General features: G+C 45.2%; 1 protein-coding gene across 5 annotated transcripts in view; it reads left to right on the top strand.

Annotated features, from left to right (window-relative positions):
* LOC147167764 (protocadherin-1-like) overlaps positions 1–25,702 on the top strand; it is a 98,011-nt gene that overhangs the window by 32,402 nt on the left and 39,907 nt on the right. For 4 of the 5 annotated variants that reach the window (XM_086086879.1, XM_086086876.1, XM_086086878.1 and 1 more), the window contains exon 4: positions 20,455–20,674. The exons of the other annotated variant lie outside the window; for it this stretch is intronic. In XM_086086879.1, the coding sequence (XP_085943005.1) occupies positions 20,455–20,674 (220 nt within the window). The remainder of the gene's footprint in view (positions 1–20,454; positions 20,675–25,702) is intronic. 5 annotated transcript variants of the gene reach the window in all.

The raw sequence follows: 25,702 nt of genomic DNA, 5'->3' as shown, positions 1-25,702 counted from the left end.
TGTTTTTTTGTACCACGCCGTATTCCGGCCACGTATAATTATTTTATATTTTTTCAGAAGGTGGGGGCAATAATCCGAGAACAACTCGCAATTTTGCCAAAATTGCGACTTTGTAAAGTGTCAGTTTTGCGAGAGAAAAACTTCCCAGAAATACACGCAGCGTACTACTCGGATGTTTGCGCCGATACTTTTCGGTCGAGTTTTCAAATAAGGAGATCGTAATTGTTTTAGCAAAGATGAACCATGCAATGTTAAGTGTTTGCGCTTTGAAGTGTCGGGTTCGGCCAGCGAAGGTGTTTAAATGATTTACTTGTACATTTATCTTTCCACGATTATTATTTACACATTCATACATTTTGCTTTGTTTTTTTCTGTACAAGTAGCTAAGTTGATGTTGATGTCTTTCACTTGCATTGACCTCAAGTATGCTCGCTTCTGATTGGTTCGTGTTTCGTCAGCTGATAGCCGATCAGGAAGTGTTGTCGCTCGAGCTGCCGCGCATGACGAGTAAAGTTTCAATTAAGAATCAATCCGTCTCCATCCTTTTCATTTTATAACGAGTGTCCCATTAGACTATCGCGACACTACAGTTTTTTTCTCACAAATCTGCTACAAATGTTCACGTTTTTTTTTCGGAATATTGCCCCCGCCCTCTAAAAAAAAAAATGTCTACGTTGCCTTAATATGCCGTCGTAGTTTTGCAATTAAAAAAAAAAAGGTTTAGGGAGCTCCCGAGGTTTTAAAATGTGAAATGAAAACTTCAACAAGTAAATGCCGGGCCTCCTCCTCGTTTTTGACAGTAAATATTTTTTCCCAAATTGCAAAATGACTCAAATATTAAACTTTCACATTTTTGTTTGAATTTCAAACAAAAGCAAAAGGTACAAAGCTCCCAAGATCGGCAGCATCTCTTTTCGAAAGTGAACTGAAAATGGAAAGAAATTGTTCCCGCGGTCCCTTTTACGATTTTAAAAAAGAACAAAAAACGATGCCGATAATCCTCAAAATGCCAAATATCGGCACCGATCATCTTACAGGCAGATCTTGTGCATCATCCGGAATGTCTAATATCATAAAAATGCAGATGAAAACGTTCACGTGGGCAGATGGCGAGAGAAACGTTTGACGTGCTGCGGCACCGTGAGGACAAATTTGTGATGTTGCAGTTGAAAGAAGTCCCGTCGTGGATGGAGGCCAGAAATTGGGATCGTGAAGGCAGATTACATTCACCACGCGGCAACACAGAGAAGATGGAATATCATTGGTTGGCAAAAGAAGACAAAAAATCATCGAAAGTCTCCACATGAACTGTGCGGTTATGAATGCAATTTGATTCCGATTTAGCTCGCAAATGTTTGACGGCATTCGCTTGTGTGTGCGTGAATGTGTGCGCGCGTGTGTGTGTGTGTGTGTGCGTGAGACATTCCTCATTTGAATATAAACAAAGGCAGATGTCATGCTTGTCAACAAACTGAAAGGAACTCTGCAGGCATTAGCCGGTTTGCTAGCGTACATGCTAATGCATAAATAGCACAAAGCCTCCAAAGTCAAAAGTAAACCAGCACACGTGTTGACAACCAGATTGATTTGACGCTCTCGCTTAGCGGAACCGCACTTTTTTTTTCAGAATAAATCCAGAAAGCAAAGAATTCCAGAAAGTCTGACAAAAAAGAGAAAATGGAGTGAAAAAAAAGCCACATTTGCCAGAGGAAACAATGTCAATCCACTTCCTCAGTGAAATACAAACTCTTCACTTTTATTTTGAAGGGCTGACTTTTGACAGAGCTTGTCTGGGACGGTTGTTGTTGATCAAATGTTGCCGTTGGTTGAACCCGTTGTACATGCGGACCAAATACTTTGGATCAACAGGCATTTCTTCTCAGTCTGCCGCATATTTGAATAACAACCGACCAAATGTACGGAAAAGTGAGACAAATTTACAACGGAAAAATTGAAAACGTCATTTTTATGTTTTCATTCCTTTTGTTTGTTTTGCCGATTTTGGTCCTCCATGAACATACATTTGTGCATATGAAATCCGAGGTTCCACTGTTTGCCCGAAACCCGCCCTCTTGACAAAAGCCATTATTTGTGGAAATTAGAATATTTGGAAAAAAAGAAGCAAAATAATGTGATCCTGTTTGACGTCACGCGTTGTCATGTGATGTTTGCCTCAACACTTCAAAGTATCTTCTTCTCGCTCACAAACACGCACACACACGCGCGCGTATAAAAACGCACACACGCACACCAACCCTGGCGCCCGCGTCTAATTTTAGCCGGCGTTCGATCCTCGCAGCTCGTCGCGCAGTCGACAAAATCCTCCGTTAGCCTTCGGACATGTTGTGAAATTTGATTCCCGCGTCCTCCGCCGGGCCGCGACACTTCCTCCTCTTCATCCTCCTCCTCTTCATCAGCATCGTCTTCTTCCTGTTCCTGAGATGAGAAAGACGTTGAGGTTGAGCAGTTCTTTTGCACGATGACACGTTTGATTGCAAATATCCACAAATAGCTCAAAGTCTTCCAAAGAGTTTTTTTTTCTTTTGTGTTCACTCTTTGTTTACCTTCACTTTTGTCACTTTTCAATGTTGTTCAATGTTTGCTAACATTTAGATAAAGTTCATATTTCAAGACACTTTGGAAGTTAATTGATGCCCCTGACAAACTACCATAAGAGGAATTAATTCATTCATTGGCAGAGGTGGCAAATCCAGATCCAGAAAGTAAAAACCCTGCCACAGTTTGGCTTTAGCCCCCCTAAAAAGTAAACCGGCAGCATGGCAGCTAGCTAGGCAGCTAGCTAAACGGTAAACAAGCACCATGGGCGCTAGCTAGGCAGCTAGCTAAACGGTAAACAAGCACCATGGGCGCTAGCTAGGCAGCTAGCTAAACGGTAAACAAGCACCATGGGCGCTAGCTAGGCAGCTAGCTAAACGGTAAACAAGCACCAAGGGCGCTAGCTAGGCAGCTAGCTAGCTCCGTAAAAGGTAAACAAGCACTGTGGGCGCTCGCTTGCTAGCACCGAGGGCTAAAGCCAAACTGTGGCAGGGTTTTTACTTACTGGACCTGAAGGTACCACCTCTGTTAATAGGCCATCTGATCATTTTTTTTCTACTGAAGATCTGAATTAGCATCGGCCTGAAAAAACAACAACTATGTCTGTCATAAACTACTTTTGATTCATCAAACTTGTGAAAATTGTAAACAAAAATCTTTCTTTCCGAATTTGGATTTACTGCCAGCAACTACTGTCAATTCCGATTTCTTTGCCTTGCGTAACGTGGCCGATATCGGCAGCCTTCGCAAGCGCCCGATAGCTTGAATCGAGGCCTCAGTCTGTCCGTCAAGAATTGGAGGCAACTTTTGGGACCCGCTGCTTCCCTTCGTCCCTTCCGACCAACATTTTGGTCACGTTTGTGACTGGGACGCCATTTTGTGGATTATTTTTGAAAAAGCGACTGCAAGTAGAGACAACATGTCTGCTGCCACCAACGCACAGCAGCACTTTGTTGTCTTTTGCATTTTCTTGTGTGTGTGTGTGTGTGTTTATGTCTTTGCACGCACACACAGTGACGCATAGCTTCCATATTATCCGAATATGCTTTTATCTGTCAGTGGGTAGCGAAGCACAACAGCTTTCTCATGCGTGCGTGCGCAGTATCACTTCACACACACACACACACACACACACACACACACACACACACACACACACACACTTCAAATTAATTTTCATCAACATGGCTGCTTTTTTTTTTTTTTGCTGCGCGCGAGTCGCCGCCAATACTAATTTGGTGCGGGAGAAAACAAATGTATTTAATCCCTGCTTGTCTTGTTCCGTTTCCCTCTTTACTCGCTCGCTCCCTTCGCTGCCTCACACTATTTGCCTTTCACCCCCCCCCCCACCTCCAAAGCCCCCGCCCCCTCCCTTCCCCCCGCAGCGGGATGATAGCCATTAGCGCTGCAAAGGGAATATTAATGCAACGCCGGCCTCGGCGCAAGAGGAACGAGCATTTCAAACACTCTGACGCTTACAAAGGGGTTGGAGATGTTTTTTTTTCAAATATATAAACTATTCGAAAGTGGTTTCAGGTGAAAGACGCCATCAGAAAAAAATGAATACTCAAGTACAGTTATCAGATTTTTTTTTACTAAGTGCAGTGTGAAAGTATTCCTTCACTCTATTGAAATTCAATGAAAGATACATGAAAGTTTAACATTTCACTTATTTTGAAATTTTAGAATTTTGGGGGGGATTTTTGGATTGACTTGTTTCTTTTCATTTTCCCTGAACTTTTTTATTAGAATTGCAAAACGTCTATTGCTTAAGATTAAAATAATAATAATAATATTAGTAGTACCATTTTGAAAATCTAAAAAGTTAATTTTTTTCACACATTTATTATTATTATGATGAATTAATTTTTTTTGCATGAATATATATATTTCTCCTTTTTCCTAAAAATGAATATCAGCTCCAACTATTGCTCATCAGCCTCTTTGGCTAATCACCGGCAGATGTTTTTCTGTCTGTAGTCCTGGCAACTATTATGACGTTCGCGTGTTGAAAAAGCTAAAAGACTTGCTCACAAAATGCCCTTTCACAGTCGGTGCTGCTGTTTTGTATAAACGACGGCTGTCACGATCACATGTGTTTGCACCAAGTCCCAATCTGCCGATCTCAAAGGAAACAAGCGCATCCAAATCCGGGCCATGGCACCAATTGAAAAGTTAGAGGACAATTTCACCCGCCTTTTCAACGGATGGCAGAAAGTTTGACACACACTCTGCCAGATGCGGAAGAAGGTCTGATCTGTGCAAAATGGTTCCTCCTCTTTTACTTTGTGCCTCGTTGATGTGACAATGTGTGACAACCTGATGGTTGCTTTCAAGCGGAAGTGGTTTTGCGCAAAGCTTGCGTTTTGCCTGGGCCGGTTGCCAGCTGGGCTTCAACGCAGCACCCGGTTCCGCTCCCACGGGGAAGCAGGTTGGTCCACATTGCGACCGACCGAGAGTTGCGCATCGATTGCAGGGGGTTAGCTTAGCGTAGCGTCACTTGTTGACTCGTGGCTCGGGAATGCGAGCAGACCGGAATGACATCTCGCAGTTTCGCCCTGACTCATCAGCGTGTGCGCGCGCGCGCGTGCGTGTGCGTGTGGTCATCTGATTCCCGCTCAGCCAGGTGATGGGATAGTATTGCAAGCGCTTCCTGTGCAGCGGACGTTTCAGTTGAAATCTCATCGGCGCTCTCGGGTTTCGTAGCGCACCCGCGCGTCTCGATACTTGAGCACATTTGGACTCTGAACGATTTCTTCCTCTCGACGCTCGTCCGTCCGCACGCGCGCGCACGTGCGAGCGTGCTCTGTTTTGCTTGACTGATTGTTTTGATTGGCTTGACCTAAAGAGCAAACCCTACATTTGGCTCGAACCCTAGTCCAGCCTCTTACCCTAACCCCGAGCCAGACCTCTTTCCCCTGAACTGAACGCGCATGGCCCCTAAACCCCCCCACAAAAAAAAAAATCTGTCATGAAGCATTTGAAGCTTGTGATGCTAACGCGAGCTGCACCAGAACACAAAATGATGCAGCATCCAATACTTGACATTCATTTTTTTTACCTTTTGTCGTTCGCGTTAAGATTTTTTTCCATCAAATGTTTAACCTTTCTGTCAAATTTCTGACAGTTTTGGCAGTTTTATGGACACATGCTGATTTTCTGCTTCTCTTCTTCCTTTTTTGTTTTGTTTTTGCTGGCAATTTTCTGGCAATTTTGTCAACTTGTCATTTTGGGGATTTCTTTTGTTTTTTAAAGCATTTTATGGTTTTTGAACTTTTTTTGCCTTTTTTTGGGGGTTATTATTAATACATTTTTCTCTTATATCTTTTATGGTAATTGTCTGCCTTTCTTTTGTTTTTTTGACATTTTAGGTTGCTTTTTTTAACAATTTGTTTTTTGCCTTTTTCATTCAAGACATTTTTGGCAAAGTTTTGCTTTTCCATTTCCCTTTTTGGAAATGTTATGGTCACTTTTTGGACATTTTTAGGTAATAAAAAAAAAGCGCTCACCAGCAAAGTTGGTTCCTACGATCGCAACAACGATGACGTCATTGCTGCTAATTATCGTATGTCTTTATGAATGGTTCGTCTTCTATTACGAGCAAATGCAATATTTTGAGAAGTGCGTATCAAAGTTCCAAAGGGTTGCTGACCCCGGCCTGGCCTGGGGTCATGTCACTTCTGGATCAGTACACTCGCGACCTGCTTTCCTTTTTCTGCCTCTTGCGTCACCGTCACGTCTCGACCCTTCGTCTTTTCTCTGCTGCAGATTCATGTGACACGCACGCACGCGCGCGCAACGCACGCACGCCGGGCAAGTGACGACACGGCACGTCGGCAAGTGGAAAGCTTCCGTTTAAAGAAGCCAAATGTGTCCTTGAATCTGATAAAAATGCCTTTTTTGCACTTTCCGCCGTGACACTTGAAACATTTCTTGACAGCAGTGACGAGTCAGCGAATCGGCACGAGCCGCGTGTGTGTGCGCGCGTGTGCGCGCGTGTATTCACTCGCTACGCCCCAAAATGACTCAACTGTGCGTGCGCGCGCGCGCGTGCGTGACTGAATGTTGGGCAGTCAAAGGCAGAGATGTGATTGGATTACCTCCGCATTTGACAAACTTGTGCTGGATTTACACGTGACACACATTTGACGTCATTGTTGTCAAGTGACACAATTGACATGTCAGCGTGAAATGCCCCCCCCCCCCCAAAAAAGAACAAAAAAGAGCTGGGAAGCAAGCCTCTTTGCAATGTGGGGCAAAATCAGATCGCATCTCAATTTGAGTGCAGCAAAAAGTGTTCGAACATGAAATATAAAAAATGTAAATATTGGAGGAGCTTGAAATTTGATGCGACGTTGGATGTGTGAAGAAAGAATGAGAAAGAAAAAGTCGAAGATGCGTGGCAGGTTTCACCCAAAATGCACATTTAGGACCAAAAAAAACGTGGAGAAAACAAGATTGGAAATGAACCCAAATAATTCTGTTCCAGATTTGACTATGCTGACTCACCGCCATTCGCGTTTGTTTAGTTTTTTAAAAATCCTTTTCTCAACATTTTATTTAGAAACCTGTTGACATTTTTGGTGAATCCAAAAATTACGAAAGAATGGAAATAGATTGAAACAAACTTTCGGGTGAAAAAAAACAAATTCTGCTCTCTTCTTTTGTAAGTTGGGCTGCAACTCACCATTATTTTAGTAATTGATTAATCTGCTGATTATTTTTCAATGAATCTGAATTGGCAAAAGCAAAAAAAAAAAAAAAACTTTTGGAAATGTCCATTCCTTTATTGAAAACCACAACATCATTTTCCAATCGACAGTGCAGAAAAATGAATTCTGGCTCACGTTACCGGTTTGGTTTATGTAATGCGTCAGAAAATGGTCCCAAATGTCATTGTTTTCCAAAGTAAAAGCCGATGTTTTATTTTGAAAAACCTAAAAACAATCAGTTTGCTTTCATGAAGGACGGCAGAAACCGGAGATTATTTGAAGCAGTTGTGGAATAATGGATTGATTGCTGAATTGTTACACGTTTGGTTCCCGCGCTGATCTTGTGACACGACACAAAATGCGGTCAGTGAAAATGTTGTAAACGGCTGCCAGGCAAGCAATCGCGTCATTGACTGGACGAGCACAGAAAAGGAAAATCCAAATGCAAATAAAAAAGTCCATTCAGCTTTACTGTCGAGGCCACGCACGAAGTAGCATCTCTCGTCCTTCCTCGGCGTTGTTTATCGCGGTCGCGCTTGCTGGGTGGGGGAGGGGGGTCGGGTGGGGGAGGGGGGGTCGAGGTTTGGCGAACACGAAGCGCTGGTTGGACGCGCGGTCTGCGCTGGCGTCCCACGCGTCGTCCTTCGCGCCGTGTCGGGCAGGCAGCTGAGCGGCGAGCGGAATTTCAAAGAGGACGCGCACAAATTGACTGTCGGCGAGCTGTGAATGACACCTTCATCCCGCAGCCACACACGCACACACGCACGTGCACATGCGTGCGCGCGCACCCCCCCCCCCCCCCTCCTCCCTACCCGTTGCGGCCATGTTTGTCTCCCAGCAGGTATATGTGTGGAGTCAAAGGTCAGTGTGAGCAAACGGGCCAATATTGACACAAGGTGGGAGAGAACCACACACACCCGATTTGTCGACCAATCAGAAGCCTCCATATTCGTTCTTGGCCTCAGAGGGCAAGGATTGGCAAGTGGTTGCTTTTTCTCCAACTGGTGCGTCGGAAATAAACCTGCTACTTAAGGTCCATTTGACCCAACTTTAAAACAACCCATTTGGATCAAATTGACCTTAAGTAGCAGGTCGATCCCTTTTGACCCCAAAAATTTCCACACAATTCGTATTTTATTGCTGTTTTTTTAATTGTTTTAATGTAAATGTAATATAAATGTTTTATGTTTTATATCAAGTGAAGCAAAAATCAAGGTAACCTAATGCCCCAGCATGTGGGCAAGGAGAGCCTCAGTCACCTATGCAGTGAACAGAACAAGCAGACAAACTCTGGCAACAAGTCACTTGTTTGTCTTGATGTGACTTGACATCGACTGGCGACCAGTCCATTATTTGCCTGGCGACCAGTCACTTGTTTGTCTCCAAACCAAAAATGCGAGCATATTCCAAGACTCCAAATTGGTGCGACTGCCAGCGTAAATGGCCGTTTGGCGACCAGTCCAGGGTGTACCCCGCCTCCTTAACCCGAATGAGGATTAATCGCTATCGAAAATGGATCATCCGCACAAGCCGATTCTTTTTCAATGGCAGGATGCGTCTTCGTCCTGGAGTGTCCTGTCCCCTTATGGACAGGCGGGATGTGATGTCATCACTTCCTTTGATTTGATGTGGGAGGACGGGGACACTTTCAGGAAGTGCGTGGGCTTTATGGTGCGACTGCTAGAGGCCTCCCCCAGGGAACACACGCACACACATTGTAAGGCAGGAAGGAACTAGTCAACAATGGATGCGCAACAAAAGCCAGACAGGAGGAAAAAACAAGCGCTCCTTCCTGTCTCGCCGTAGGGGGAATCCCTGGAAATCACGATGACCTTACACACACGCACAGCTATGGAAACGTCAGTCAATAAGTTGGTCCTTCCTCCTCGTGACACGCGTCAAGCGAAGACGGCGTTTTGCGTTGCACGTCCGCAGCCTTCGAGCGACGCCGGCTCGACGGACGGTGGAACGTTGTTTTGTGGACTCAGTCTGATGGGACGTTTGGCTGGCGGCAAATTTCCCTGCGCCAACCTTTTAATGTATTTATTTATTCAGGTGATTGTTGAGCGCGGCGGCGAGTGCGACTGTCGCTATCCGGAGGAATCGGGCAGACGGCTTCTGCGGCGGCGGTCGCTTGCCGGTCGGTCCGTCCTTCTTATTGATGAGCCGCCGGGGCGGCAGCCAGCTGGCGACCGCGGGTAGCGCACGCCGTCGTCAATGAAATCAATTCTAAATAAAAAAAAGCACCCACGTGGCGGCGCCAGACCCCGCCCACCCGCTCCGCATGCATTAAAAGTGTCATTTGATGCGGCCTTTCTGACTGATGAGAGAAATGTGCTGCTGCGCCAAACGAGATTGCTAAAAAGTGTTTGGCCGCTTGAATATAGGAACACCAAAAACTGCGTACAAGAGGAAGACCACATGCTGCGCTAAACATTCTCGCAGCTAGCATGCTAGTTAGCCACAACAACAAGACGGAGCATTGGTAACCGCCATTTTGTTTTTTTAAATGTCGCCAGTGTGACATCACAATATGGCTGCAACTAACAACAATTCTAAACATCAATTGGTCTGTCGATTAGTTTTTCGTTTAATCGATGAATTGCAAAAACTTTTTTTTTCCCGTTTCCATTCCTTAATTGAAAAACAGGACATTATTTCAAATTGACAGCGCAATCATGAAATGATTCAATTCCTAGTTTGGAAAATCGGGAAAAAAATGTTGGTCATAGTTTTGCAAAGTCAAAGCAGATGTTTGCAAATGTCTTATTTTGACTCAACCCAAAGATAATCCGACCGCTTTCATGGCGGATGAGAGAAATCCGAGAATATTTACCCACATTCAATTGATCTACAAAGCAAGTCTACATGTGCATCCGTGTGTTAGCGTGTAAATGTGCCATGTCACGCGTGTTGTAACGCGCACACGCGTGTCTTCATCCATCAGCGGCGTGTTTGTGCGAAGCGGGCGCGTTTGATTTATGTGGCTGTGCTGAGGTCGGCAGGAGAATCCTAATTCTTCACTCAAAGAGCTGCTGTTCATTCCCACTCGAGTGTCCTTGCCTTGCCTCCTTTCCTTCCTTCCTTCCTTCCTTCCTTCCTTGCCTCCTTGCCTCCTTTCCTTCCTTCCTTCCTTCCTTCCTCCTTTTCTTCCTTCCTTCCTCCTTTCCTTCTTTCCTTCCTTCCTTCCTTCCTCCCTTCCTTCCTCCCTTCCTTCCTTCCTTCCCTCCTTGCCTCCTTTCCTTCCTTCCTTCCTCCTTTTCTTCCTTCCTTCCTCCCTTCCTTCCTTCCTCCCTTCCTTCCTCCCTTCCTTCCTTCCTCCCTTCCTTCCTTCCTTCCTTCCTTCCTTCCTTCCTCCCTTCCTCCTTTTCTTCCTCCTTTCCTTCCTTCCTCCTTTCCTTTCCTTTCTTCCTCCCTTCCTTCCTTCCTTCCTTCCTTTCCTCCCTTCCACCCTTCCTTCCTTCCTCCTTCCTTCCTTCCTTCCTTCCTCCTTTTCTTCCTTCCTTTCCTTCCTTCCTTCCTTCCTCCCTCCTTTCCTTCCTTTCGTCCTCCTTTTCTTCCTTCCTCCTTCCTCCCTTCCTCCCTCCCTTCCTCCTTTCCTTCCTTCCTTCCTTCCTCCTTTTCTTTCTTCCTTCCTTCCTTCCTTCCTTCCTTCCTCCTTTTCTTTCTTCCTTCCTTCCTTCCTCCCACATGCCGCCACTGTCGTGTCGTCATCCATAAGTGACCACGCTCACGTATAGTACAGGAAGTTGTGGGAAGGGTGAGCCCTTTTTTCTGTGCTGCTTCCTTGTGGGCGGGGCCATCAACAAGAGCTGTTGCGATCAATAATTCATCAATGAATATTGATAATCGGCTATGTGGGCTTTGTTATGGTCAGCCAAAGACGTGCTCCTTCACAAATGTCTTCAATGGGTGCCAAAAAACAGCATTTTTTCAGACCTCAGTGACGTCTTTGGTAAGTACTTATTTAGCGATGCGGTGAGATATGAAAAATGAGCGCTTAACCAGAGTACAATTAGCGGCCGGTTGGAGGCCAAAAATAACAAAAAGTAGATCAAAACATTTAGTAGCATGCTTAGCCGCGAAACACAAGATGAATGAAAATAGTCTCGATGGCATACGATGACTGAATTGTATTCATTTCGCTGTATATTTTGTAATTAGCATTAGCATCTGTCCTAGGCAGCAGGACATTAAAAGTATTTTTTGTCACGTTCCCAAATGTATTGCTGCAGGGTTTATTTTGTTTTAGCATTTGTAAAACTGCTCCCGCTTTTGTCATTATGTCAGAAAATCGGCCAAAATGTTGAGGAGGAATTCATTCTTAAAATAATTTGTTAGTGGGCAGCTGGAAAATGGAAACATGTGCAGCTAATCTATGTGATCGAAATCATAATCACTCATGGATGATCGCTATCGGAATCGGGAGCGTAGAACATCCCTAACAGTTGTATGTTGTGACCCACTTGAGGCTATTTCGCCAGCCATGTTACAATTAGGCTTAGCGTTAGCATTAGCCACCCCGCGGAGCCTCTTGTTGGCCGGCCGCGGCCATTGTTGGCAGGCGAGCGGCGGCTAATCCTGCCCGGACGCTAATGAACGCTGGCTGGCATGGGCCGCGCGTGTGCGTGCGCGCGTGCGCGCGTGCGCGCGTGCGTGCGTGCGTGGTGATGAAGCTCGCCGGCTAATTGGCTGCTTCGTTTCACTGCTGCTCGCTGCAAGATCTCGTGAGATTTGGGTCAAAAGTTGCGTTATTCGCCTCAATAAGTGGCCCGAAATAAGCACAACCCTGGACTGGTGGTCAGGTCGTGTCAAGGTGCATATAGTCAAACAATGGGATTGGTCGCCAGTCAGTGACGAAGACGAATGGGACGTCTGTCCCATTCTGGAGTCTTGGTGCACGTTTTCATCATCTTTCCCGTCTTTCAATTTGCAAGCACTCTCAAACTGTCTGCTTTTCCGTCCTCTATTGTTTCCACACAATCGACCCGACCTCCTGCGAGCGCAATCCCCCCTCCCCCCTGCCCCCACCCCCCCTCACCGGCTATTTTTATCCACACGTATGGAAACGTGTTAACGCACACCTGCGTGCACACGTGCAGCGAGCTTGCGTGATTTATAGACCGCTTCTCCCAAATGCCCCCCCCCCCAATAGTGTTGGTGCACCTGCTCCCCCAGCCTGAAAAAAAAAGTTACAATAAAAAAAAAGAACAAGCCCATTTCCACAGTTGAATGGGCAAACGTCAATGTCGCCGTCCGCTCGAGGCGATTAAGCGTCCGCTTGATTAGCGCCGACCTGCTAAAGCAAACAGCAAACGTGAATCGTTCCAATCATCCGTTTGCAAATAAACACGTCAGCGCACATTCAAAAGAATTTACGAATCAAAATACATATTAAATATGTAACAGCTTCCATTTTTTCAGAGAAGTGTAACATTTGCAGTTTGTCTTCTTTTTAGTAAATGAGCAATGCAGTGCAGACAATTCAACATCTATCAAACTAAATAATCATGTAAAATGAATTGTATGGAATGCAGTACGTCAAATCATATTTGTAATCACATTTTCTTTTTAGCGGCCGATGGAAACTGTTCAACAAAAAATTCAAATAAGAGTAAATATTTCCCAATTTAAAAAAGTTGACATCTTTTCTTTTATTGCTAGTTTTGGATTTGTTAGTCTTTGTGTTGACGTGATGAATTCACGTGACAAGGCGGCTTAAACTTTTGACTTTTCAACGCTCGAGCTTTCCAAAAGCTTCTTCTGTTCCATCTTCGGGAATTTCACCTTTGACCCTTGAGGCTATCAAATCGGATCCGTCTTGTTATTCTATCCTGTCGCGCACGTGTGTGTTTGTTACGCGTTCTCATTGTCACGCTCACCTTTGACCCCACGCGGCTTAAGCTCAAGCCTCACATCACTTTCTGCTAAGCTTCATTTCCTCAGCGTGTCACATGACCTCACGTGCTAACTGCTTGCTAGCGGCCTGCTGCCATACATTAGCATGTTGATGCTATCTGGTTTTTTATGGGCTAGCCACATTAGCTTATGAATGCTATCTGATTGCTATTGAGTAGCTTTATTAGCATGTTGATGCTATCTGGTTTCTGTGGGCTAGCCACATTAGCCTATGAATGCTATCTGATGGCTAAGTAGCTTTGTTGTTATTCCTTGAATTTGCATAGCCTTCTGTAAAGCATTATAAACAAAAAACAAAATAAGTGCTTAAGTGATGCTTTCCTTGTCAAATCAAGAACAGACATAGATGGATTACATTTTCGCTATCATTACAGTTACAAACATAACATTTGGTTTCAGTTAGATATCGATTAAAAACTAACTATATTGTTGTATTTCCATGAAAAAGTTTTTTCAATGTTTATTTTTCATCATTTTGTTGTTTCTTGTTCAGTGTGATAACCTTGTTGTGTGCTAGCTACATTAGCCTGGGGACGCTATCTGATTGCTAGCAGTGTTGGACATTACTAGCGTGTTGTGATAGCTGTTTTGCTAAACCACAAAGCACGTAATGGACCCCCCCCCCCCCCCACACACACACACACACTGTCCTGTCTGTCTGTCACTCTCTCTCGTGGATTAAACAGTAGCACAAAGAAACATGACTGTTGCATATATTAAATTAAACGCCGTACCTGCAGTGCTGCTTTGGACTGATAGCGTTGCTTTAAGCGGCTTTGTCGTGCGTGCGCGCGTGCGTGCGTGTGCGCGTGCGTGCGTGCGTGTGTGCAGAAGAAGATGCACAAAAGGAGACCTGTGACGTTTGATTGACAACGGCGAAGCGTCAGCAGCTCTCCAACGCGCACATTCAGACAAAAAAAGCGCCGAGTCGCCATCCGTCCCTTTTCTTTTCTTTTTTTTTTTGTGCCCGCCTCGCCGTCAGCCGCGGTCGGTGCTGCGTTCGGGTTCTGTCCGGACGTTTGAGCAGCCAGGCAGCAAATTGAAAAATAGCAGCGGAGAAAAGAGATTTACGGCTTTTTTTTTCTTTTCCGCTCTCACTTGTGTGTGCGCGTCGCTGGCGAGTTCATCGGATTGCCACGTCAAGTGTCAGCGCACGCACACGCACACGCGCGCACACCTGCGGGGCAGACAAATGTTGGCGTTCTACTGAACTCTGGAAGCAGATGATGGACTCAGCTGACCTGTTTTGTGTGAGTGTGCGTGCGGAAAATGTCACTCTCAACACACACACACTATTGAATGCAGATGACAGACTCCGCAAAGCGCACACTCCTAAAACACACAAACACACACACACACTCACGTACACACACACAGATCACGGTTCATCAGCGAAGCCAAATAATTGCTAAACTTCCACTCGGATGGTTTGAATGTTTTCCCGTGTTGGCCTGATTAGCTCGCAGGATTTTCTTGGCCCGTTCTCAGGTTTCCGAACTTGAATTTGCTTCTGAAGAAGAAGGAGGAGAAGAAGAAAAAATGAAGAAAAGAAGGAGAAGAAGAAGAACGGCAGGGAGGGCCAACATGAAAGCGGCTAATGCTAACGCTACCGCCTCAAAAGTCCGCAACCGACGTTCAAGCCGCTTCCCGCCGGCTGCGCTCACGTGCGCTCATGTGACTAAACGGGTAGCGAGGGAGGAAGTCGGCGTTTTAGATCAGATCAGGTCGTTAAGTGATGAACCGATTGGACAATTTCTCACCTTTTCCATCATCAATCAGCATGTCAGGCCCAACTTGGCTTTTTCACTGCTGGTTTGCAACCCGTTTAGCTGCTATTAGTAAAGAGTGAAAGAAGTGACGGTATTTATAGTCTTTCTGTTGTGTACCAATCTGTCAATTCCCAGTAGTTTCTATCTTTATATCAGCAACCAGAACTTCAGGCCCTACTTGTCTTTTTCATTGCTGGTTGGCAACCCTTTTAGCTGCTATTAGTATAGAGGGAACGTGGTGTAATCTTGTTGATGACAGTTGATTTTTCCGTTTCTGATACTTTCATCTTTAACAGCAACCATCACTTCAGGCCCGACTTGTTTGCTGCTTAAACGGGCTGCTGTTATTAAAGCAGGGGAGAGTCGAAATCTTCTGTGTTGACAGTTTTTCCATTGTGGCTCGGTTCTTGATCTCGTCCATCATTAGCAGCACATGACACTTGACTGGTGTGCTGCCTAAAAGGGCTGCTGTTGTTTGAAAAGTGAAGGATTTGTAAACTTGAATTGTTTGTTGTTCGAGGGCGTCCATTCTGGATTTTTCCATCGTTAGCAAGCGCAGTCACTTCAGGCCTGACTAGCTTGCTGCCTAAACGGGCTGGGAGGGCGTCTCAAGTTAGAAAGGCAGAAATTCAGGCCCTGAGCCAGTTTGACATGGCAACATAAAATTCGGTCGACGCGTCCGTCAGGGGTCAAAAAAGTCTCAAGAAGCCACGCCTGCAAGTCGGCCATTTTAATTCAAAGCGGCCATTTTAGGTTCATTTCACCTGCACGTCAAAGACAAACTCCATCTGGAAATGTTGTCCGATTGTTACCAAATTGGAATTTTGTATGTGAGACAAATTGCTGGCGCCCCCTACTGGCGTCAACATGCGTAGCCGTCCTTTGAGTACTTTTGCGAGTCCTTGAACTTGCCGGAACGTGGACGAAAAACTGCTCTGACGTGGACGCCTTCCAAAAGAACGTTGAGTCGGCGCGGCCCATCTTCTTTTGTGTTTCCTCATCCATCGTACGCGCCAACGGATGTGGCGCTGCCGTGCGGAATTATGGGATGTCGCAGCTCTCGACGTTGGCCGTCTGTGTGCGTGTGCGCACGCATACTTGATAAGCACACACTTTTATAAGCATGCACAATGCAGCCTCACACACTCTTATCTCCCACACAGGGAGGTAATGAGGAGCTCTCTCTCTCACACACACACACGCCCACGCACACGCACACACACACACACACACACACACCCCGGCGGTGTGTTATCTCCCGCTTTGTGTCTCGGCTGACAAACAGCCGGCGAGGCGTCGTTCATTTCTCCTCTCGTGGTTGCTTTTTAATCATCAGCGGGCCTCCTCCTCCTCCTCTTCCTCTTCCTCCTCCTCCTCTTCCTCTTCCTCCTCCTCCTCTTCCTCTTCCTCCTCCTCCTCTTCCTCTTCCTCCTCCGCTACTTCCTCTTTGTGTCTTCAATGGGTCATTTCAGCTTCTGCTGTTTTCAAATGTGGCGTATTAGGCCCTCAAAATGGAGGCGTCCACCATTTTCTTGCGTTCTTTCACAAAAATTCGATTCCCCGTCTTAATCGATTTGATTTCTCCTTTGCTTATAGCGAAAGCAAATGAAACTTTCTTTTTTCCCTTTCAGGGATTTGCTTTACGTCTGCTGATACCAAACACATTTTTTTTCCCGCAGCGTCAACTTGTATCGACTTCCACAGAAGTAATCCAAACGATTAATGTGAAAAGCCGCACTTCCCTTTTGTCAAAAGGTGGATGTCCGATTTTTTTTTTTTAAGTCGCTTCACGGTCATCAAATCAGAGTCAAATGTTTGTTGTTAGTGCAAGCAGTGCATGTTAGAAAAACATTTTTGTTTTGTTGTGCAAAACAAGACTTTTAAAGTTATATTATTATGCATAAACGTTGCATTTAATCATAAAACGACTTAAATCATGATTCAATCAAAATATAGTGCACATAATATGTAAATGCAAATCATACCAGATTATAAAAAATTAAAAGAGAAGGTTACTAGACATTAAACGCAATATACAACTGAACTGCACTTCTTTTGCGTACCACTAGAGGGAAGCACCAGCACTTCCACACTTTATCCAGTCAATTGGGCAATCGTATGCTAGCTGGTAGCAGTTAGCAGGTGCGATGTGGCAGACCAACATAAACGGGGGCGCGTGTGGGCGCCGTCGCCGAATCTGAAGGCTTCCCGAGGTGACTGCGAGGTTGTGGTGTTCCTTTTTTTTTTAACTTTGTTTCTCGACTGTGATGTGCGCGGCGCTGAGATGGCGGAGACGACGACTTCTATTTACGGCAAACAAACAAAAGTACAAAAGGGACAAAAACAAACAAGGATTTGTCACAGCGTGCGTGCATGCGTGTGGAAAAGTACTCACACTCTGTACTTAAGTAAAAGTACAGATACTTAGAAAACAAGACTCCGGGAAAATTAGATTTTTCTCAGGCGTGCGAGGAATCCTGCTCGTTTGTGCGCCTGGCTGTTTATAACCGAGCGCCGATTTCCACCCCGCAGCAGGAAACAGGAAGCAGGAAGCGTTTATTAATAACACGCTCCGACACATCCTGATCTGACACTAACACGCGTGTGTTTGTGTGCGCGTGTGCGGGAGCGCCGAATCGCCGGCCGCCACGGGGGGTTTGCGTTCGCTTCCTGGTGCGAAGATGTTGACGGCAACAAGAGCAACGTCACACTCAACGTTTGTTACTGGAAATGTCTCACTTGATTTTAGTTGCAGAATTGTCAGCAAATTTCTCTCCTCTGCACGTGTTCGTCCAAAACGGAACAAGCGTAAGTACAAACGGAAGTCGTTTGTTACTCCATGTTTTGGGTCCAAATGCACATTTGGAACGAAACATTTGTCGCTACACAACATTTGCTGGTGAACTTGACATTCCGTTGCAATTGTTACGGACCATTTGTGACTTGATTTTATTTCAACAAATTTCTTTCCCCGACACTCGATTGGCTCGGACGGTCGACAGATTGCCTCAACGTGCCCAGTATTTATTTAATTTGTATTTTATTTCATTTGTATTCCTATTCGTAAAGTACATCAGCACGACGCCAATCCTCCTCCTCATCAATCCATCTGAGCGCAATTCACCCTCCCTGACTCGTTTCAAATCCAAACGAAAAACTCACGCTGCTCTTTTCTTGATCATTTATTAGTTCCGTAGTCACAATTCTATTTAATCTGTAGAAGTTTTTTGTTTTTTTTAACAGTTGTGCAGTGTCCTTGAGAGTCTTGAATGGCGCTTCCAAATTGTAGGAATTATTATTATTATTATTATTATATATGTTATGAAGTGAGGCATTTATTTGACCAAAATAAATGAAAACTCCTTATATAGCCTGCCATGGACGTCGTTTGAATTCCTTGTATAACAAATGTATGATAATAATAATTTAAAAAAATACAAATCCAAATTATTTGATATAAAAAGTTACTTTTACCATAAAGTTATTCAATTACTAAGTCAGTTACTTTTTAAGCAAGTAATGAGTAACTATAAGTAATCCCATTTTTGAAGTAACGTTACCAACATTGCTTGTTACTCAACATTTGTCACTGAACTTCGGTCACTCCGAACGAAAGTCTCGTATGTTACTCGAAGTTTCTTTGTGAAATTCTGTTACTTGACCTTTTGAGCTGAACATTCGTTACTCATGTTACTCGATCTTTGTTACGCAACATGTTAGTGAAGTACCACTTAAACGTTTATTGCTTCACTCCACTGGGTTAGCGATGTTGCTACTTAGCGTTTCTGTTTGTTTGCAAACGACATTTGTTTATCCACTTTTCTTTTGGACATTTTTTTTGTCATTCGTTACTGGACATTTTATTTTTCATTGAAAATTTGGCCCATCCTCATTTCAACATATCGGGTATCACATTGGAGATGACTCATGAGTACTTGAACTGGTGTCAGTCTGAAAAGAAGTGTTTTTTTGGTCAACTTTTGTCGACGTTTGTTCGTAATTGTTTGCTCGTCAAAGTTGATTAAAAAACCAAAACAACACAAATCACATTTGTTTGTTCGCATTTTTGTGATTTTTTTTTTTTTGCTGCCATTTGAAATCATCCTGGTTCCGTCAGATCCTGGGAGGTGTGGCCATTTGCCTGCGGCGTTTTGATCCCTCGCACCTTCCCACAGAGGCAGAGGACTGTGGACGCTCGCCATTTGGACAAAAGCACAACAAGTCTTTTTGGTGCCGTTTGAAGCGGTTCAGGGTCCTGACTGGGATGACACCAGTTTCCATGGTAACCGAGTATCGAGCCAGCCGGGGATGTGCTGTTTATCTGTCTGGCCTTGTTCAGGTGTGCGTGCGTGCGTGCGCGCGTGCGTGCGTGCGCGCGTGCGTCTGGCTCAGTGCGCGTGCGTGTCCTGCAGTGCTACATGGACAGCTAATTGTATTTTAATTATAAAAGCATCAAGTCAGACGGATTCCTCCGCCTTCTTCTCCTCCTCCTCCTCCAAGACAAAGTCAATGAAGCGTCAAAGTTTGTTTTCAGCCTGCTGCTCTTATGCAAACTAACTGGTCGCCTTCACATGACATTTGGACTCCAAATGAAGTCCGCCGTGCCAACTGGAACGCGGCGGGAAAGACGTCGCGTGACCGAGTGGCCTTCCGGCACGTTTAAGTCGACTCTCGCGCGTGCGATTGATAGCCGGGCAGACAAAATGGCTCCCGTCAGGCATCCGCTCGGACGCCGATTGGCTGGATGGGTCACCCGATGTTTTCAATGGCTCCCAATTCAAGTTCTAAATGTGTGCAATTGTCTTGTTGTCGTTGTTGCATGGAGTAAATCATCTGCCGGGATTTTGTGTGATTTGTGACTTTATTCCACGGATGTGAAAAAATAATTGAGTCATTGCGTCAACGTTTGAGTGCATATTGACAAAATCATTGCAGATGTGGAAATCTTTCGTCACTGGCTTTGATTTGATGTAAGACTTGATGTTTTTATTTGATTTGTGAGTTTCTGACATTCTTGACACTTTTGACACGTTGTTAACATTGTAGCATAAATTGGCTAAAAAGGCATCTCGTTAGTCAGCCTTTGTAAGTAGCTTTAATTTGATATGCAACATGATGTGGTGTCATGTTTGAAGATCTTTCACGTAATCCCATTTATGAGAGACCGGTGATGTTTTCACGTAACGTAAACAAAAACGTTATTTGGTCATTTTTTCATCAAACAAACCGCGGATGCCAAAAGCGTTCAACGCGGCCTTTGGTTTGATATGCGACTCGATGTGGTTTGTCGTTTGCTGATTTTTACCTCATGGACATTTTGTGGTTTGATGTTTATCGGTCAATATGAGGACTTCCTCCCAAAATGGCCGCAGATCCCGAAAGCCTTGGATGCGGCCTTTGATACGATAGTGACTTGATGTGGTTTGTGGTTTGTCATCAATTTTTGCCACGGCGGATAATGCCGTAAATAACGTAGCCGCGCGGCCTCTGCTTGCCAGATGCCGCACCGCCGCGTGACCTTCTCCACGGCTAACCAGCCGCAGGACCCGCAGGACTCGTCCCAGCACAGCTACTACGACAGCGGGCTGGACGAGTCGGAGACTCCCAGCTCCAAGTCGTCGTCCGGGCCTCGGGTCGGCCCGCTGGCGCTGCCCGAGGACCACTACGAGCGCACCACGCCCGACGGCAGCATCGGCGAGATGGAGCACCCCGAGAACGGTGAGTTTCCTCCTCGCCGCCCGCTTTGACCGAGTTTGCGAGTGTCGACGGCGGGAATCTCATCGGATTGCCGCCATTCCCCGCGCAATGCAATCAATATGCAACACAATCAAGTCCCTGGGCTCGCCGCATTAACATCACAATTATGCAAATGAGGGCCGGTCCAACCTTCCATCAGCTCCACTTAAGGATCCACAAGGGGAGGAGGGTCGGGGAAACTGGAATTGGGTTGGCGCTCGTTAGCGTTTTTGTCAGCCCGACGACCACGCGTCGGCTAAAGACAAACATGTTTCTTGATGGTTGCGTCAACATACAACGGTGAAATGTCAAACTAATTGCAGCTCTAGAATGCTTTCGTCACAGTCTTTAAATTGATATGGGACTCTAAAGGGTCTGCTGGTCGTACAATTTTGACCTGGTATCTCTTATATATATATATATAAATATATATAAGAAAACCCTCTCTCTATATATATATAATTAATTTAATATGTTTATATGTCACATATTAATATATGAGATATTTTGTCATAATTAGAAGGACATCACAAAAAATGAACTCGTCACAGGCTTTGATGCGACTCATTGTGGTTTGTTTGTCCTTTTTTAAAACTTTTTTTTGCATCGTCATGCAATCTTGTAAAAACAATTGCACATCTACAAAACATTACAGACTACACGCATCAATCAATATGTTCGGTTGTTTGTGGATTCTTCTTTTTCTGACCATGTTACTGAATCTCTTTCATGTGTAATTGGTGAAGTGTTGAAGTGTAAAACGTGTTTCTTTGTTCATCGCTGAGCATGCAAAGGACATTTTGCAAATCGAATTGCAGTTCTGGAAAGCTTTCGTTGCGGCCTTTGATTTGATATGTGACTTGATGGGCTTTGTTTGTGTATTTCTTGGACCGTGAACATATCGCGAACATATCGCGAACATATCGCGAACATATCGTGAACATATCGTGAACATATCGTTCCAATTTTCAGATGACTTGAATTAAGAGCAGCTAACTGTGATGCTAACAAGTCCTGTACGGCTAACTTGATTAATAGGCTGAATTATGACATATATTATGGTATTATATTTAATGAAATACTTTTGAAGAGGTCGTCATCTGGTAGGGGTCAAAGTTGATTAGGCAAATGAATGCACTGAAGTAGAAATGTTGCTTAGAAGACACGGCCGTTGATTTAATTGTACTTTTTGCACGTGTGCGTGCGAGAGTAGAAATCAGTGGACAATTAAATGATAAAATGAAAATGCCCAGCTCGTATGCAAATGAGCTGCTGATGTACACGCGTTACTTTTATTGACTATGCGCGCACATGCACGCACGCACGCACGCACGCACGCACGCACGCACGCACGCACGCACGTCTTAGGTTGGATGGGTGCTGCTGTTTGGGTTAACAATTGAATGGAAAATCAATATAATCAAATAAAAATGCATTTGTAAAAAAGGCACCCATCCAACCGCCATTCGTGTCATTTTAACGCGAGAAGGACTAAAACGAGTAGAATTGTGTTCAGAAAGAACATTTGTGACACATTAATTTGTCGCCGTGGCAACAGGAACACGCAAACAAGGAACACCCCTCCATCTTCTCCTGTTTTCTTTTAGCGCGCTAGCATTAAGAAGCGCGCTCACATGTGACGGGAGGCCCGCGGACGATAATCCAGATTATCGGGCCCTATCACCGTAATCCGACCAGGAGCATTAAGAGCACCGGCGACCGCTCGCGTGCCCCCGGACAGGAAGCGCGGCCATCTGCTGAGGCGCTACACATGCGTTAGCCGCATGCTACGTGTATGAATATGCGCGGATGATATCCTTGAAAGGAAAACTTTATTGACAAGTCCAAAGAGTTCTTGGCTGTTTTGCATAAAAACTCAAACGACACATTTAACATACACGTCACACCCTGAGAGAGAGAGAGAGAGAGAGAGAGGGAGAGAGCGAGAGAGAGAGAGAGAGAGAGAGAGAGAAAGAGAGAGAGAGAGAGAGAGAGAGAGAGAAAGAGAGGGAGAGAGCGAGAGAGAGAGAGAGAGAGAGAGAGAGAAAGAGAGAGAGAGAGAGAGAAATTGTGTGTGCGAGACAGTGTGTGAGGGAGAGGGAGAATGTGAGACGGAGTGAAAGATCGTGTGAGATTGTGATAAAGACAGAGTATGTGAGAGTGCGTGTGTGAGAGCGAATGCATATGAGTGAGAGTAAGAGAGCATGATAGTTGATGTGAGTGTGTTTGAGAGTGAGTGTGTTATGAAAAGGGGAAAACAAACCTGTGTGTGAGAGTGTGTTTGGGTGGAATATTGTTTGAGCTTGAGAGAGATGTGTGCGAGTGTGAAATTGTGTGTTTGTGAAATATATTTGTGTGAATGGGTGTGCGTCTCAGATTGTGTATGCAAAGTGTATTTGTGTGTGAGAGAGTTTTGTCGTGTATGTGTGAGAGTGTGTTTGCGTACGAGTGTGCGCTTTGATGTGCAGAGGATAGGAACAAAGTGAGGATGATGAAGATGAAGAGCGCAGATAGAAAATCTCACTCGGGCTGATGCGGGCGGCAGATAAAAGTGTACACACATACTCGCACGCTCGCACGCACGCACACACGCAACATCATCCCTCCATTTTGTTCCTGATGTCGTTGGCTCAACTCTCAGCAGACCTCGTTGCAACCCCCCATCATCTTCATCTTCATCATCCCGATGCTCTCTCCCGCCACACGCACTCGCCCCCGACAGGAAGTGGACACATTAGCGGCGCGGAGCGGGTTCCAGCCGCCGGCAGCATTAGCGTCCATTACGAGAGCTTTTAGCGTGCGAGCGAGCGAGGCGAGCGAGCGAGCGAGCCGATCGTCTTGTTGGAGCGCAAGCCCGCGTTCCGGGCGGCGCCATCGACGGCGACCGTCGTCGCGACGAAGCTGCCTCACAATTTGACGGCAGGCGCAGCGAAAAGTCATTTGCGATTTCGACGCAAGTCGTGCGTGATTGTTGACGCAAACGTTCGGCGCCGCCTTCTGTATTTCCAACAACTGCATGATGATGTCGCAGGTTGATGATGTCATGTGATGTTATCAACGGTTGGTGAGGTCACAAGTTGATTGGGGTCAAAGGTCACTCACAGTGTGCTGAAGTCACAGGTGGATTATGTCACATGATTATTAGGAATATACATTATTATTGTTATTATCATGATTACGATGTTCAATGACGTACGAAAACAAGATAAGAACATTGAAGGAAAACAGGATCAGCATAAACGGCAAGTTTGAGACTTTTTACTTTTGACAACTTTTTATAAATTGGGGAATTGTGATCGGTGCAGTCCTATGTTTTATTTTTTTTCTAAATGTATGAAAAACAGAGCTAGCATCGGGTCGAAACCTTGAAACTTCCAAATTTTCAGGAGATGCCAAAAAACGGCATATTTGTTCATCGATTAACATTGCATCCTAAAAAAAAGAGTTCCAAACTTTAGCTCGGTCAATAATTTGTTAATTTAATAAATTTAATAAAAATAATAATAATAATGATATGGATTTTTGAAAAAAAATTGTATTTTACCAACTTCATATTTTTCAGGCTGACAGCAGCGATATACGGCACATGCAGTAAACATATTTTTATGGGAAATCGGGATGAGCAAGTACTGATACCAGGTATTGTATCAAGCCAATTTGTAACCTTATTTCAAGGTATCGGTACTTGCCACAGAAGTCAATTACAATTAGACCATTTGTGGCCATTTTATGATCAGGAACAAGAGATTAGAAGAATAGAAAATTGCCATTCATCTCATGCAATTTTAAGGGAAAATGCTATATGTGACGTATGCCTTTCTTTAAAATGATCTGTTATTGTTTATTTGGGGACATTTGATGTACCAAAAGTATCAGTACTTGGTATCGGCATCGGTGGCCACTCAAGAGTTGAGTAGAGCAAAACACTTGTTCTGGAACATCCCTAATAGCAAGTGGAAGTGGAGTAGGCCCGTTTCCCTGCGCTGGAGGAGGTCTAGCATCAGGCTAACATCTTTTTCCTCGCCCGGCAGCTGCTTACTTTGCAAAAAAAAATCGCAAAAAAAATCACTTACTGACTAATAATGGCTCATATACACACGCGCGCGCGCGCATGCACGCAGTCATTTGAGGCGGCAGTGTTCGAGCGCGTTCAAAGGCTGGAGAAGGAACGCACGCGCGCGCGCGCACTGGCAGCGGCGGCGTTGCGTAACCATGAAAGCGGACGTCCACGCTTTTGGAAGTGGGACACTCGCTGAGAGAGAGAGAGCGAGAGAGAGAGAGAGCGAGAGAGAGAGAGAGAGAGAGAGAGAGAGAGAGAGTGCGAGAGAGAGAGAGAGAGAGAGAGAGAGAGAGAGAGAGGAGAGAGAGAGAGAGAGAGAGAGAGAGAGAGAGAGAGAGAGAGAGAGAGAGAGATGGGCTGACGAAAGTGCGGCCTTCACCAACACTCTTTGCCGCGCGCGCACGTGTGCGATGCTGCTGATGCTCATTAGCCGGCAGATAAAAGCGCCGCCGATAGGAGAGGTGATTCCTCCCGGCGGAAGCGCCTCCCTTTTTCCTCTCGGATTCCGCGTTGTGCTATTTGTGTGGCAGAGTGATCGCTCGCTGTGATGTGGACAAGCTTTGCGGGGAGCTCTTGCGATGCCCCGCAACCGCCCCTGGAGGCAGAGGGAGAGAGAAAGAGAGAGAGAGAGGAGAGAGAGAGAGAGAGAGAGAGAGAGAGAGAGAGAGAGAGAGAGAGAGAGAGAGAGAGAGAGAGAGAGAGAGAGAGATGAAGAGAGATGAAGAGAGAAGGAGAGAGAGAGAGAGAGAGAGAGAGAGAGGTGGGTTGATTATTTCCAGGTCTGTTGTTTGTTTCTGGACGTTTTGTTTTCAAAGCCACTTTCACGCAAAATTGGCCAAACGCCACATCTGCAGTTTATCTGCTGCGGCCTTTCGCACGGAACGCAGCAAAGGAGGAGATTGAGGCCACTTTAGGTGTGTGTGTGCGTGTTCACATGTGGCAATGATGTT

This window comes from Leptonotus elevatus, chromosome 10 (genome assembly GCF_054856555.1).
Source record: "Leptonotus elevatus isolate MCC_2025b chromosome 10, RoL_Lele_1.0, whole genome shotgun sequence".
Lineage (NCBI taxonomy): Eukaryota > Metazoa > Chordata > Actinopteri > Syngnathiformes > Syngnathidae > Leptonotus > Leptonotus elevatus.
This window is presented reverse-complemented; position numbering and strand designations above follow the sequence as displayed.